Here is a 13,815-nt window from a genome sequence, read left to right as displayed (position 1 = left end):
CCTTTCCAGTTCTTTGCTGTTTCTCTTTGGTCTTTATACCTAAAGGTCAGTTTGGATGGATATAAAATCACTTTGTCAACAGAAGAGCAGCCTTCCCTTTCACACATGCTTCCTCATTATTCTGGCTCTCGCTCTGGGTTTTTGTTTTGTGTATTAGTTTTCTATTGCCACTGTAACAAATTGCCATGAACTTAATGGCTTAAAACAGTAAAAATTTATTTCCTTTCTGCCCTGGAGGTCAGGAGTCTAAAAATCAGATGTTGGAAGGGTTAGTTCCTTCTGGAAGCTCTAGGAGAAATATTGTTTTCTTGCTTTTTCCAACTTGGAGAGGCCACCTGCCTTCCTTGGCTCACTGTGCAGTGTTCGAAGCCCTAGAGTTCCATCATCTCATCTTCTTTCTTACAGGGACCCTTGGACTGCATCGGGCCCATAGTCATAGGTCTGTGTAGAGACTCAGAATAATCCAGAATGACCTCATCCTCAAGCCCTTTGACTTACATTTGCCAAGTCCCTTTTGCCACATAAGGTAACCTATCCACAGGTACCTTGGACATCTTTAGGAGTGTTATCCAGCCTAATACATTTTGCTTTCTCTGTGGACATTTTCCTATAAACCAACAGTGCCATGAAAAATATGTGTTATGCAGAATCCAGTGATTTTATTGTGGGAGGCCCTTCAAATATCTCCTGTCAGGAGCAAAAGTCCCCTTACCATTTGCATAGGCTCCACTCAAACCTTTGGGCTCAGCATCGGTAGGGTTAGGTTTATAAATCTGTATTTTTAAAAAACTATAACTAGGGTGATTCTTATAATAAACTGGAGTTGAGAAGTTCTACTCCACAACTTGTTCATATGCAGGGAGTGAGACATCATGAAAGGTTGGGGCCAACACGGATGAGGAGGTGGGTGAGGGAAGCTCAGGGGCTCTGGCTCCTGGCTCAGTCTCTGGTAACACATACCTTTCCTGTCCCCTACACACTCCCCGTGGCCTTATTCCACTTATTGGTAACCTTAAGTCAGTCTTCCTATGTGACCTTACAAGTGAACAGAGACTTAGAGGTCATGAAAGACTGAGCACAGCTCAACTGACCTAAACCCTACTTGTCCTTTAAGGACATTCTGAAGATGCCCCTTCTGCTTGAAACCTTCCCTGATACATCTCTGCCAAGTATAAAAGTATGATATCTCCTCTCTTTGACTCTTTTTGACTCTTGGAATCTCATGCCATATTTTTCCAACTAGATGGTCTTCAAGGCTAGGGACCACATCCAGTTCATCATCACTGCCCTGTGGCCCTTAGCCTCTCACGTCAATAGTGATTGAATAGGACACAGAGCCCAGTTGCATACACAGGTTTTATTGATGCATTAGAATAGATGGGGCAGTGGATAGATGGCAGAGAGAAAAGTAGCTCTGAAAAAGCCCATAAGCTGAGGAACACTGAGGAAAGGGATGACTTGCTCTGTGTCTTCTGCTTCTGAGAGGGTCTGCACAGCAAAGCAGGCAAGGGAGAAAATTTAGGATAGAAAGCACCTTGCAGAAATGGCCTCATTGAGATAGACCTTAGAGAGAAACACCATGTCTGTTAAGCTCTGATGTCCAGGGACATGCCAGCTGAACTGGCCAGGGCAGGCCAAGCCAATGCCTCTCCAGCTGTCTTCTTCTGGAGCTGGACACTCATGGCTTGTTGCTTTTGAAGTAGGAATACAGCTTCTTGGCTGTGAAGACTCGCTTCCCCTCTGGCTCTGCTGCCTCCTGGCCCTGCACTGAAGGGGTGCCAGTGTGCAGGCTGCCCTGGGCCTGCCTTCCGATTACTGTCTCCCTCATGTGGTCATCATCCCACTCCTCCCAATTAATTACCAAGGGCTCTGTCCCTCCCTGCCCTCCTGTCACACTGCCCTTTGGGTGAGTACTGCTGTAGTCCTGTCTGCCTTTTATAGTGCTTGTGCCAGGCTGGGCCTGTCCTCCTCGTGTGGTCTCTTCTGCCTCATAGCTGCTCACTTGTGTGCATCTTTGACCACAGCTTGGCTGTATCTGGGTCTGTCTCTGTTCTCTAGCCCCTATGTGGCTTGAAGTCTGGCTCGTGTCCTGATTCATGACCTGGATATGTGACCCTGACTGTGTCTGAACATGTCCTCCTGTAACAGTGTGTTCTGTCTGGCTCTTGTCTTGACTGTGGGTCTCAGTCCCCTTGGTCTGGCTGTGGGTGGACTCCTGTAGCTGGGTGCTGGTGTTTTCTGTCAGCTGACTTCTGTCCTGTTCTACAGTCTTGGTGGCACTTCCCTGTGTCTGAACATGTCCTCCTGTAACAGTGTGTCCTGTCTGGCTCTTGGCTTGACTGTGGGTCTCAGTCCCCTTGGTCTGGCTGTGGGTGGACTCCTGTGGCTGGGTGCTGATATTTTCCGTCAGCTGGCTCCTGTCCTGCTCCACAGTCTTGGTGGCACTTCCCTGTGTCTGAACATGTCCTCCTGTAACAGTGTGTCCTGTCTGGCTCCTGTCTTGACTGTGGGTCTCAGTCCCCTTGGTCTGGCTGTGGGTGGACTCCTGTAGCTGGGTGCTGGTGTTTTCTGTCAGCTGGCTCCTGTCCTGCTCCACAGTCTTGATGGCACTTCCCTGTGTCTGAACACATCCTCCTGTAACACTGTGTTCTGTCTGGCTCCTGTCTTGACTGTGGGTCTCAGTCCCCCTGGTCTGGCTGTGGGTGGACTCCTGTGGCTGGGTGCTGGTATTTTCCGTCAGCTGGCTCCTGTTCTGCTCCACAGTCTTGGTGGCACTTCCCTGTGTCTGAACATGTCCTCCTGTAACAGTGTGTCCTGTCTGGCTCCTGTCTTGACTGTGGGTCTCAGTCCCCTTGGTCTGGCTGTGGGTGGACTCCTGTGGCTGGGTGCTGGTATTTTCCGTCAGCTGGCTCCTGTTCTGCTCCACAGTCTTGGTGGCACTTCCCTGTGTCTGAACATGTCCTCCTGTAACAGTGTGTCCTGTCTGGCTCCTGTCTTGACTGTGGGTCTCAGTCCCCCTGTTCTGGCTGTGGGTGGACTCCTGTGGCTGGGTGCTGGTGTTTGCTGTTGACTGTCTCCTGTCCTGCCCCTTGGTCTCAGTGGCACCTGTCTGGGTCTCAGTTGTGGTTCCAGCAATGATCTCACTTGCCTGGGGGGCTCTGGTCTGTCCCCCAGTCTGTGACTGCCTCTCTGACACCCTTTCTCTGGTCTGGGGCCTCTGATCTTTTCCCTCTCTCTGGCTTGGCTCCACACCTCCCCTTGCTTGTGTTTGCTGGCTCTCTTTGTCCTGTCTCTGAGACTCATACTGCCTGTCGTGGTGACTGACCTGAGAAGAGCTGATGTCCTGACTGTGGGTCTGTACCCCAGTCCTACCCTGCCCTCTGGCAGCCTGCCTGCTCTGTCTACCACTGCTCCCCTCCTGATGCTGTTTTTCCCCAGAGCTTTCCACTTCCGTGACACTTTTCTCTGCTTCTCCCAGCTCTGGAGAGGCCCCAGTGGGGAAGCTTCCAGACTTTTGAGGTCCACACACTCCCTCAGGACTCTCACTCAATGTCTTGAAACAGGCCTGTGCGACTTTAAATACTAAGACTAAGAATTCCTTGAATTCCACAGTCCCCGTGTGGTCTTCATCCAGCAGGCGCAGGACTTCATCCACAGTGGCTGGGTCGTGGGGTTTCTGAGGAGAAGGTGAGGCAAAGTCAGCACCCCTCCCCGAGGAGGATGTGGTTAGGCTGGTCCACTCTGATTCCAGGATCCCATCCCCAAGCCCGGAGCCCACCTGCTGTGGTCCCTTCCTTTCCTCCCCACACTGTTATCGCAACACAAACACAAAATCACTGTCATTTTTTAGTCCTGTCTTTCTCCCTCATAATAGAAAGCTCTTTTTATTTTTATATCCTCTGTGTCTGGCACCATTTCTGGCTCATGGGTGAACTGGATGAAGACTTTATGAAGAATGAATAAATGATGGCACTCGTAGGTCACCCTTGGGCTCCGGCCCCACCATTGACGCTATAATCTTACCCGAGAGTCCAGTGCCAAGAGAAGCCCAGTGGGCACATGGCCCCAGGGGCATTCTGTGAGCTCTTCATTGAGGCTCAGGTGTTTTCCCAACATAGGGTAGATAGGTGTCCTGAAGGACCACAGGTTGCCCTGAGCATGGAGAAGCAGCACCCGGATGGGCCCACACACTCCTGTCCCCAAGACCTGAACCATCTAGGTTCCTTTAGCAGGAAGAGGCAGGGAAGTGCCTCAAGGCCCTGGGAGTGTGGTTTGCCAGGGTGAGCCTCCCCAGTGGGGCCTATGAACGACATGCTCTCCAAAACCTCGTTTCTGATGTGAGCACTCAGCTCGTGTTTTTGAGCAACTGCTTTGTACATGGCCCAGAGCTGTGCTTCTCAGGAATGTTCATTAATGGGTGAAGAAATCTCTGACAGAGTCAATGGCTACCATATTAGATTTAAGCAGCAACAAAAGTAGCAATTACTTTTATTTTGAGACAATCCAAGGCTGTGTTTCTCCCAGAGCTGTCCAGTTAGAGTCCTTTAACCTTGTTTCTCAATTAGAATCAATTAAGGCATTTTCTCTAAGGCCCAGTGACTGTCCCTTGTTCCTTCCTGTTTTCCTGCCTGCACAGGCTCCAGGAGGACCTGCAGGCCTGGATCTAGCGGCTGCCTTCTCGGATCCCTGAGGCAAAGCTGGTCTGCTGGCAGACTGTTTCTCTCCCCTCTTTGCCTCCTCCCGACCTGGCTGAGCACACCATACCACAATGACATCAGCAAACTCTTGCTCCAGGAGCCTTTTCAGCTCTCCCCGGGTGAGCACTGAGCAGTTGCCCTCCGTCCTGGCATAGCGTTGAAAGGCGTCAATGATCCCGTTAATGTTTCGCAGTAACTGAGGCATCTTGGGAGTCCAGCTGGAGAAAGAAGAAAAGCCCCCCAGGGGGCTCCATAATCAACCTCAGGGGGGTTACTCCTCGGGGGTACTCCTGCTTCTAAGTCCATTTCCTACATTTCAGCTCTGCTTCTGATCTCTCTGTTTTCTTCCTTCTTCCTTCATAATGTATTTATGGAGGGGACAGTGGGGCACATTGTGATCTGAGGCAGGCTCCCGAGTCAGCCTGCCACCTACCCATCAGGTGAGTGGGTGAGGGCAGGTTGTTTTGTCTCTCCAGGCTTCAATTTACTCATTGTGAAGTGAAGGCAATACTAGTATTTACTTTAGAGGATTATTCTGAAGATTAAAAGAGGTAATTCATTGGCTTATACAAAATGCTATTAAATATCATTATGATATTATACACATATATTCACGTATATACACATACACATGCATACATCTATATATACTCTACTGTTCACAAATCACTTTCATATGCATCATCTCTTATAATCATTATTATCTCCACCTTTTTATAGGTGAGGGAGCAGACTCAGACTTAGGTGATTTGCCCCAGGCATACAGCTTGTAAGGGAACAAGCACTCCTAGAACCTATATCTCCTGAATCCAAATACAATGGTTTTTTTGACTCTGCCCTAAGGGCTGTCTATCCAGTCTATATTTTCCTGCTACTCCATGTTAGAGTCCTGCTGGGAACACCAACGGGCAGGATAAGTACCTGTGTGAGTCAACTCTTGCTTCAGGTGGGGGCCAAGCTGGAACCCAGGGGCCCAACTTTACCCCTCCTTGCTGCCTTTTAGGAAGGTGTTTAGGAAGAGGCTGCGCCACCACCTATTGAGACCAATGAGGAAAGGGGCATTCTGCCTGGGTGAGAGGTCTACCAGGTCGGAGAGACCAGGTTTCTCTGAATGTGAGCATTGTCCTCAGCATTAGGACCCAAGGTATATGGTTCCTCCAAGCTTGGAACCCTGGTGACCTGTGAGGAAGGGTTCTCAATGGAAAGGAGTGATTTTATTTTTTTCTTATCAGCCAGGGTACTGAGTACAAATTGAAGTGAGTCCTGGGTGTGTCTGGATGAGCAAGAGGCAAAGAGACCTGGAGGTTCAGAAGCCTCAGGGAGAACATAGGGAAGAGATGGTGTCCGAGATGGCAGCTTTCAAATGCAGGGAGAGAATGGAAGGCTGAGGGAGTACGGGGGGGGGGGGGGCTCCATGGCATTGGAAAGGAGAGGACACAGGAAGAGGAGGGCCTGGCTGGAGAAGCAGGAGAGTGAAGGAAGGAAGCAGACCTGGTGGCTCTTTAGGAAGTGTCCTATCTACATCCAGGAGCCAGAAATTTCGAGCAGACTTTACTTTCCTTATACATCAAAACCAGAATAGTGCACCTCAGCCCTGGCTGGTGTGGCTCAGTTGGCCAGGTGTTGGTCTGCAAAGTGAAAGCCCTGGGCACATGCCTGGGTTTGGGGTTCAGTCCCTGGTCAGGGCATTTATGAGAGGCAACTGACTGATGTTTCTCATATCAGTGTTTCTGTCTCTCCCTTTCTCCCTCCCTTCCCCTGTCTCTAAAAATAAATGATTAAAATCTAAAAATACATATATATGTGTGTATGAAAGGAATATTTTACCTCAACAAAGACATGAAGAGATCCTGTTATTGTTTTTTATTTTGTTTTTAACCATGTGGCAGACCTTAATCACTGACATCTTAGCAGTAAAAATAAGACATTTTAATTACACTTCAGACCCCTTAGAATAGATTCACAAACTCATCTTGCCTCAATATTGCCTCTTGCTCCCTGAGAAGGTTCAACCCCATTGTCTGTGTTGGCAGAAGTTACCTAATTCTAGTCTCACAAATCCTGAGCATTGCCAAGAAATTTCCTTGGCTGATCCAGGAAGGCCTGTGGGTGGTCCGTTGCCCTGCCAGTGCAGGGGAGGAGTGTGCCCTTTTCCAAGTGCGTTGGTCTGCCTGAGGCCTAGTCGGAGCACACACTTTCCACCCACAGCCCTGGTTTTATGAGCACAGATCACCAAGACTCTGAGAGTGAGAAAGAGGTTCCTCAGGAGGGAACTTACCTAATGCACAGGCAGGATGAGGCAAGTGGCTGCTAAGCGGGGTGTGCAGTGCCAGGTCAGCAGGGCAGGAGCCTTTTATAGGGGATTTAACCGAGGCTAGTGCTAGCCTTTGGACAAGACGTCCCGCCCCATGGAAAGGCTTGATGCACCCCAGGCTCAGTGGAGCCCCACCTCCCTGCTGTTTTACCTGTTGACTCGTAGCTGTGTTGGTCCAGTTATCTGGCCTTTCGTACCACATGTAGAGTCCTTTCTCTGTCCTCTTCTTTCCTTGGGTCTGTCTACTCATGACAGGTGGCTCCGTCCCTTGTGATGGGCTCAGTGGTGCTCAGCAGGTGGGGCTCCCTGTGACCGGGCTTTGTCTCTATGTGACTGCAGAGTCATGGGGCGTTTTGTTTGTTTTACACACTAATATTGGAGAACTTACTCATCTGTTGAGGGTTACCCTTTTCGAAGCAGTTGCTTTGGGAGGCTATACATGTTTTTCTGGTGGTGTTGTCATTACTTAATACATTCTTGGAATTCTTGTTTTGGAATTTCCTTTTACACCCAGTTTATGAGACGGCAAAGGATCCAATCTTATTTCTCTGTAGTTGGGTCTCATATTTGATTTAAAAAAAGAAGGTTAATACTTCCTCCTCCCTCAACATGGGTAGATACCCTTCCTATGGGTAGATAACTTTTTACAGCTGGTAGAAGCTTAAGATGAGTCTGTGCAACCCTTCATTGCAAAGACAGGAAACTGAATTGGTTAACTAGCAAATATTTGTGGAGATCTTGCTTCATTTCAGACAGAGGGCTAAGGCCCGAGGGACACAGAGTTGAACAAGCTTTGTTTCACAGAGTCTGCTGTTGGGCGGTCCCTGAGAAAGTCCCCCAGAGGGTAACAGTGACATTAATTATCATTTGACTTTCGATACCATCTCCTTTTGTTGGAGGCTCATGACAGTCCTGAGGAGTGGACAGTCTGTAAGGAGGACACTGAGAAATCCTCAGGGAAGTAGCCACATGATGGAGAGGGGATGGGGCTGGACCATCGGCTGTGAGTTATGAGCTTAGAACTTCTAGAAAAGTTTGGAGACTAAGGGAAAGTAAGTTAGGGAAGCCAGGTTCTTTGACTGTGAGGTAGGTATCATTACATCCAATTTACAGATAAAGAAACTGAGATAGAGAGGTTATGTAAACTACCCAAGGCCACACACCTAGAAAAGGATAAGATCTGAACTTGAACTTAGGTTTACCTGCCTCCAAAGCCTGTGTCTTTCCACATGCTTGGGGCTGTACATAGTTGTAGCTCCACAGAAGCAGGTAGAGGTGTGTGTGTGTATTGGGCAGAGGGAGATTCACTGGAGAGAGTGGTTGCAGCTAAGGGAGATGAGGTGAGGGAGATTGGGACTGGCAGTCTCCAACTGACTGTGTAAATCTGTGTTTGTAAAGTTTGCATTGAGCTGTTACAAATAGTGACTTTAGTAGATGGAGGCCAGGGACCCTGTCAGAAGTTGAATCAGACTCTTTTTGCTCACTCTGCTGTGGAGTGAACAGGAATATCTCGAAGAAACAAACTCATTTTTGCACTTTGATTTCTTTTTACCCACTTACTGGGAAATTCATTGCTGACCTCTACTTGATTTATTTCTGTTAATATCTAACAGCTGGTATTTGCTACATGGGGTAGGCTACCAATAAAGAATAACTGTGCTTTCTAGAAATCAGTCTCATCAGGAGAACAGGACATGCACACCAAAAATACTTTTCTAATAATGGAAGACAGAATTTTTGTAAAATGTTAAATAAAATCGGCTGCTCACCAGACATGCAGGCACACAGAACGGTCATGTGGAACAGGGGTCTGGCATGGAGGAGGGGTTAGAGGGCAATCATTCAAGTCTCCCCTGAAAAACCTGAGGTGGGAAAATTCCATAATCCTGAGTTTCACACTTAGAAAAGAACAAAATCAAGTCTGAAAGCCAAAGAGCTATGCCTGGAGTTCTTTGGCTAATGAGAGAATTTACCTGTCTGCTCATGGCCTGCACATCCTGACTGAAGGACGGGGCGCAGACATGGGTCTCAGATAGAAAGGGAACAGGGGACAGTTCCGGGCCTTCTTATGTTCTTGGTGCCCCATTGGAGCCTCCTCTACCAAGTCTACCCTACCTGGGCCCTGGTCAGACCATCCCAGAAGCCCAGATACTCAAGTTCAGCCCTGTAAATATCAGGAAGGATTAGGCAGATACCAGACACATCCTTGTCGACAGTTTCCAATGACTTAGTGAATATCTATTAGACATTCTGAGCCTAATCCCCAACCTGACAGGTTGTGTTGGCCTGCTGTTTCTCTGAGTCCCCATCCAGGCAGGGAGCAGTGACTAACATTATTATTAGTATCATTGGCCTTATTGGTTTGGCCAGGAAAGCTGGAAGCTGCCATTTGGAAGTGAGCCTGAAATTTCCCAGATCTAAGCATCCAATCCATAGGCAGAGCTCCTAGGGCAAGCAGCCTGGAAGGGTCCAACCTCCTTACTGTCTTGGGAAAAAAAGGAATATCATGGCAAGAGCAGTGGGGGGACGGAGAGTTTTTCCTTTTCCTCCTTCACAAAGTTTGGGTGGGATCAAAGGTTTGTTGGCTTAAATGTAAAGGGAATGTACATTTCCCACTATGCCCTCTTTCTATCATCATCTCTGGTCAAAAGTATGGACCTGCCATTTGTACAGAGCCCCAGCTCATGCTGCCTTTTTCCCCCCTGAGGACCCTTTTCCCACCTGCTCCCTCTGATAACGACAACTAAAACACCACTGATGCCATGACGTATTTCAGATTATCCCAACCAGATGAGATCTCTCTTTAACATCCTAGCCTGCCCCCAGCTGTCTTTTGTTAGGGCAATTTTAACAGCATTTATTTTCCTCTGTTATCCTCATCATGACTTATCTGTTTGCTTACCCATTCTTTCTTGATAGTGTCCCGCTTTGAAACAAGGCTGGTTTGTAGTGAATGTGTGAGGACTTGGGGGAAGCCGTGTCCATTCTTCTAGAGAACACAGCTTTTCTCTGAAACCATGAGGGCCAGGGAAGTGTCCCCACACCATGATTGGACCTTTGCCCACCCCGCTGGAGGTACTGGGCTTCATCCTTGTGTTCATAGGGACAGAGTGGGATAATTTGGTTCCCCAGACCAGATGGAAAAGCTCCATTGCAGCATTAGTCAGTGCACACAGGATCTGTGCCCATCTCCCTGCAAACCCCACAAACCTGCCTGTGCTCGTCTCCATGAGGGTTGGTCTGCTTTTGACTATTTCCACCTCTGTGGATCAAAGCACCTCTCCCTCCCAGGCAGGAAGGCCAGATTAAGAGATGATGACATGGTGTTCTAAGCATACTGAGGGACAAAAGGAATACCACCAAGGGTGTGCCAAGGTGAAAGCTATTGAGTAGGGAGTTACTTGTGGGGCTTGGCCTACAGTCCTTATTTAACGGGAAGAGGGTGAGGTGCAGGTGCAGTTTGCTCTGCACCTCTGAGGTCATTCTAGGGGTCACGGACTATTGGTAAATGTGCACTCGTTGTCTTCAGACGACCTTGATGCTAGGAAGCCAAGAAGGCATGCCAGCCTGGTTCTTTCCCCAGCAGTGGACAGGGACCAACACATGTCACCACTTCACTGTCTGCAGGACTTTGAGTGAGTTCCTTAATCCCACTGAGCCTCAGGTCTCTTATCTGTGAAATAGTGATGGATGCTGCTTAGGACTCATGGTTATTATGAGGTTAAAATACACACTGGATGTGTAAGTGCGACTTAAACCGAAGGACACTGAAATGTGTAGGATGTTACTGCTGTTGTCATTACTTAAAGTAGTGGCAGTGAGCAGTCCATTTGAATACAGGCAAAACGAATAGATGACAAAGAATTTCAAAAGGGTCACTCATTCTATCTTTTAAAAAACACTAATCTATGAATAATAAATACAAGACACATCTTGAAAAATCTAAAAATAGAAATTAGAAAAAACAGTGGGGGCTTATTCACTAACAAAGGTATGTTTATTTCTCCACAAAAGAAAACAATTTACCACATTCTTCCTTCAATTACCTTTGTATTATTTATATACCATTAACTCTCTAGAACAAATGAATATAAAGCTGTTAGGAACTGTGGTTTGCAGATCAGTCCAAATTAAAATTGTGGTTATCTATGATACAGAAGGAATGTAATATTTAGTTTATATAAATGTGTGATGCGAAAAGGTAGACCTAGCCTTGCTGTGAGCCTGCTTTTAGGTATCTGCATGCAGAACTTCTATGAGTGGTGATGCCTCCCACCTGGGAGCCAAGAACCTGCTTTCGCTCCCTGATTCCTGCACTGGGAGTCTTCAATGCTTGGTGGCCTGCATGATTATTGCAAGGGTCACATGAATCCGTGCGCCTGCCAACCACTGCTGCATAAGGAATAGTAAGGACTTACAGGCACATGAGTGTGCTCCCTTCCACCCCCCACAACCCCACCAAATATCTTCTGAGGAAGTGGACAGGAGAGAAGCCACCTTTCTCCATGCACACCAGTGTGGCCTGACTACTGGGTCTGAGTCCCTGGCAATTGAGGGAAGCTGGTCATGGGCAAGGGCTAGAAGGTTGGTTGGTGGCACTGGGCAGCTCCAGGAAGCAGTCATAGGAGCCAGGGTCTACCAGCTAAATTTCCCAGATCTAAGCATCCAATCCATAGGCAGAGCTCTTAGGGTAAGCAGCCTGGAAGTGAGCAGCCTGGACATGTTGAAACTTAAGATTTGTTTTCTACAGATGAGCACACACATAGCACACGGATAATTTGTGCTCACTGAGGTCCTCACTGAGGACCTCGGAGTCCATTTCAGGTGAAAGGGATGTCCTGACCACGGAAACCAGAAGGCACCACTGAGGAGGTGGTGATGAGACCGTCAGGTCTGGAAGAGACCGTCAGTGCAGTGCAATCAACCAGCTCAGTTATGGTGAAGGACCCTAGGCTCTGCTTCATCTTAGCGACCACTGCCTGCGCTCAGATTGTGTGCCAGCGACGTGGCTAAGGTGACTTCCCCTGTCTGGTAACTTCTCACCAACACCCTGAAAAGTTTCATTATTGCTCCTTCACAGGAGCCACTTGCCTTTCAAAGGGGCAAAATGACATGTCCAACGTCACATAGTTTTGAGTGGAGTTAAGACTGGAGCTACAGTTTTTAACTGCTGGTTCAGAGGACTTCTTACTATACACATTTGTCTGCTTGGTGAGCTGGGGGGCATGAATGATCATGAATGATAAGTGTTTTTTGTCAGCATACAGGTGCCTTTCACCCCCCTGAGCTGTGTGGGAACAAGGCTTTAGGTGGAATATCACATTGAGGAACATTGGCGTGTCAGGGTGGCCCCATAGGAGAGAACACTTTTAAAAGCAGCTTCCTGAGGCCTGGGCATGTTGGCCTGAGGCATTGTCTGCAATCCCAGACTTTAGACGTATTTTGCTATCACCAGCGAGAACTTGGGGCTATTCTCCTTGCTTTTGAATCCCTTTCTTCTTAGCCTGTCTTCGCATGGGCATGACCATTTGTTGTTGTTGTTATTGTTGCTGCTGCTGCTGCTGCTGTTAAAATGGAAACTGAGGGCTTCACAGGCTACTGATTCCAAGACTATCCTGGCTCTACCACAGATGAGTTCAGTGACTCAGGACAGATCCCCAACATCTCTGCGCCTTGGCTTCTTCTCTGAAAATAGAGCTTACGTAGCTCTCTTCCTTCACGGATGGTGTGTAGATTAAATAAAATAATGAGTCCTAAATAGCTTTCCTGGTCACTTTACAGTGGGCTCTCAGTAGACAGTAGATGGCTGAAATCAGTTATGAAGAGGGGTCAAGAACACTGATGATAATTGAACATAAGCTGCTCAAGACTGGGCTCAAAGTCCTCACACCAGAGAACTTGACCTGGTTAAAAAGACAAGCCAGACACTCCTGTGGTCACGAGGGAAGTCTGTAACAGTTTCTAGAATGGAACACAGTTAAATTATCTGTGTGCTATGTGTGTGCTCATCTGTAGAAAACAAATCTTAAGTTTCAACATGTGTTTTCTGTTTAGTAGCTAGACAGGACCACAAATAGATTAAATTACAGTTGATAGAAATTTTGGACTTTGAGAAATTGCAGATGGAAAGCTAGAAAATTCTCTGCAATTTTTTAAAAAGCTTGTGGTATGAAGGTATGACTATTTGGAGGTATGTTGACAAAGAGGAGATTAACAGGTGACACAGAACCAGCATAGCACAAGAAGAAAATCCAGAGAGGACCACACCTGTGGGGTTCACCCACTCCTCAGGGAGGAGGGGTTCCATATAACCCTGAAGCACTTTGGAAATTGTTTTGTAATTTGTTGAGAATGCAATTTCATTAAGTTAATATTTTTTAGCAAAGTTCAAATCATTTATACAGTAATATGGGTTCGTAATTCTTAATAAGATGTTTTGCTGTCTCATTCCTAAAAACTGAGTTAAATGAATTCCTGAAAGTTTGACTAAGGATTGAGTCATAAGCAGTGGGTGGGGTCTTCGCAGAATGAAGTGTCAGGTGAAGCCTTCAGGATTCCATCAGGGGAAGGGCCAGCTGTGCTCCACCACAAAGGGGTATGTTTTTCTTTTTCTTTTTTTAAAATTACTGTTAAAAGACTTTATTCAGTTAAAAGAATATCATAATTTTCCCTTCACGGGTATTTTTGTTGTTACACTCTTATTGGAAGCAGAGGCAATATTAAGCTTGAAAAAGAAAGATAAACTACAAACAGATTACTTACCATCTTTTCTTTCCCATGCATTATGCCAAGGAAAAAGAATAA

The 13,815-nt window shown here is 47.2% G+C and overlaps 1 protein-coding gene across 1 annotated transcript; it reads right to left on the bottom strand.

The window, feature by feature from the left end:
- Positions 1-1,338: 1,338 nt before the first annotated feature.
- Positions 1,339-7,146, bottom strand: LOC119035132 (cornulin-like). The gene is made up of 4 exons (XM_053670740.1): positions 6,976-7,146; positions 4,765-4,915; positions 2,941-3,676; positions 1,339-2,304 (listed from the first exon to the last, which is right to left on the bottom strand). The coding sequence occupies exons 2-4, from the start codon at positions 4,900-4,902 to the stop codon at positions 1,679-1,681; spliced, it is 1,500 nt and encodes a 499-aa protein (XP_053526715.1). The 5' UTR covers positions 4,903-4,915; positions 6,976-7,146; the 3' UTR covers positions 1,339-1,678.
- Between the last annotated feature and the right edge of the window lie 6,669 nt (positions 7,147-13,815).

The sequence above is a fragment of the Artibeus jamaicensis genome, unplaced genomic scaffold (genome assembly GCF_021234435.1).
Source record: "Artibeus jamaicensis isolate MK-2021 breed Jamaican fruit bat unplaced genomic scaffold, CSHL_Jam_final contig_1715, whole genome shotgun sequence".
NCBI lineage: Eukaryota > Metazoa > Chordata > Mammalia > Chiroptera > Phyllostomidae > Artibeus > Artibeus jamaicensis.
This window is presented reverse-complemented; position numbering and strand designations above follow the sequence as displayed.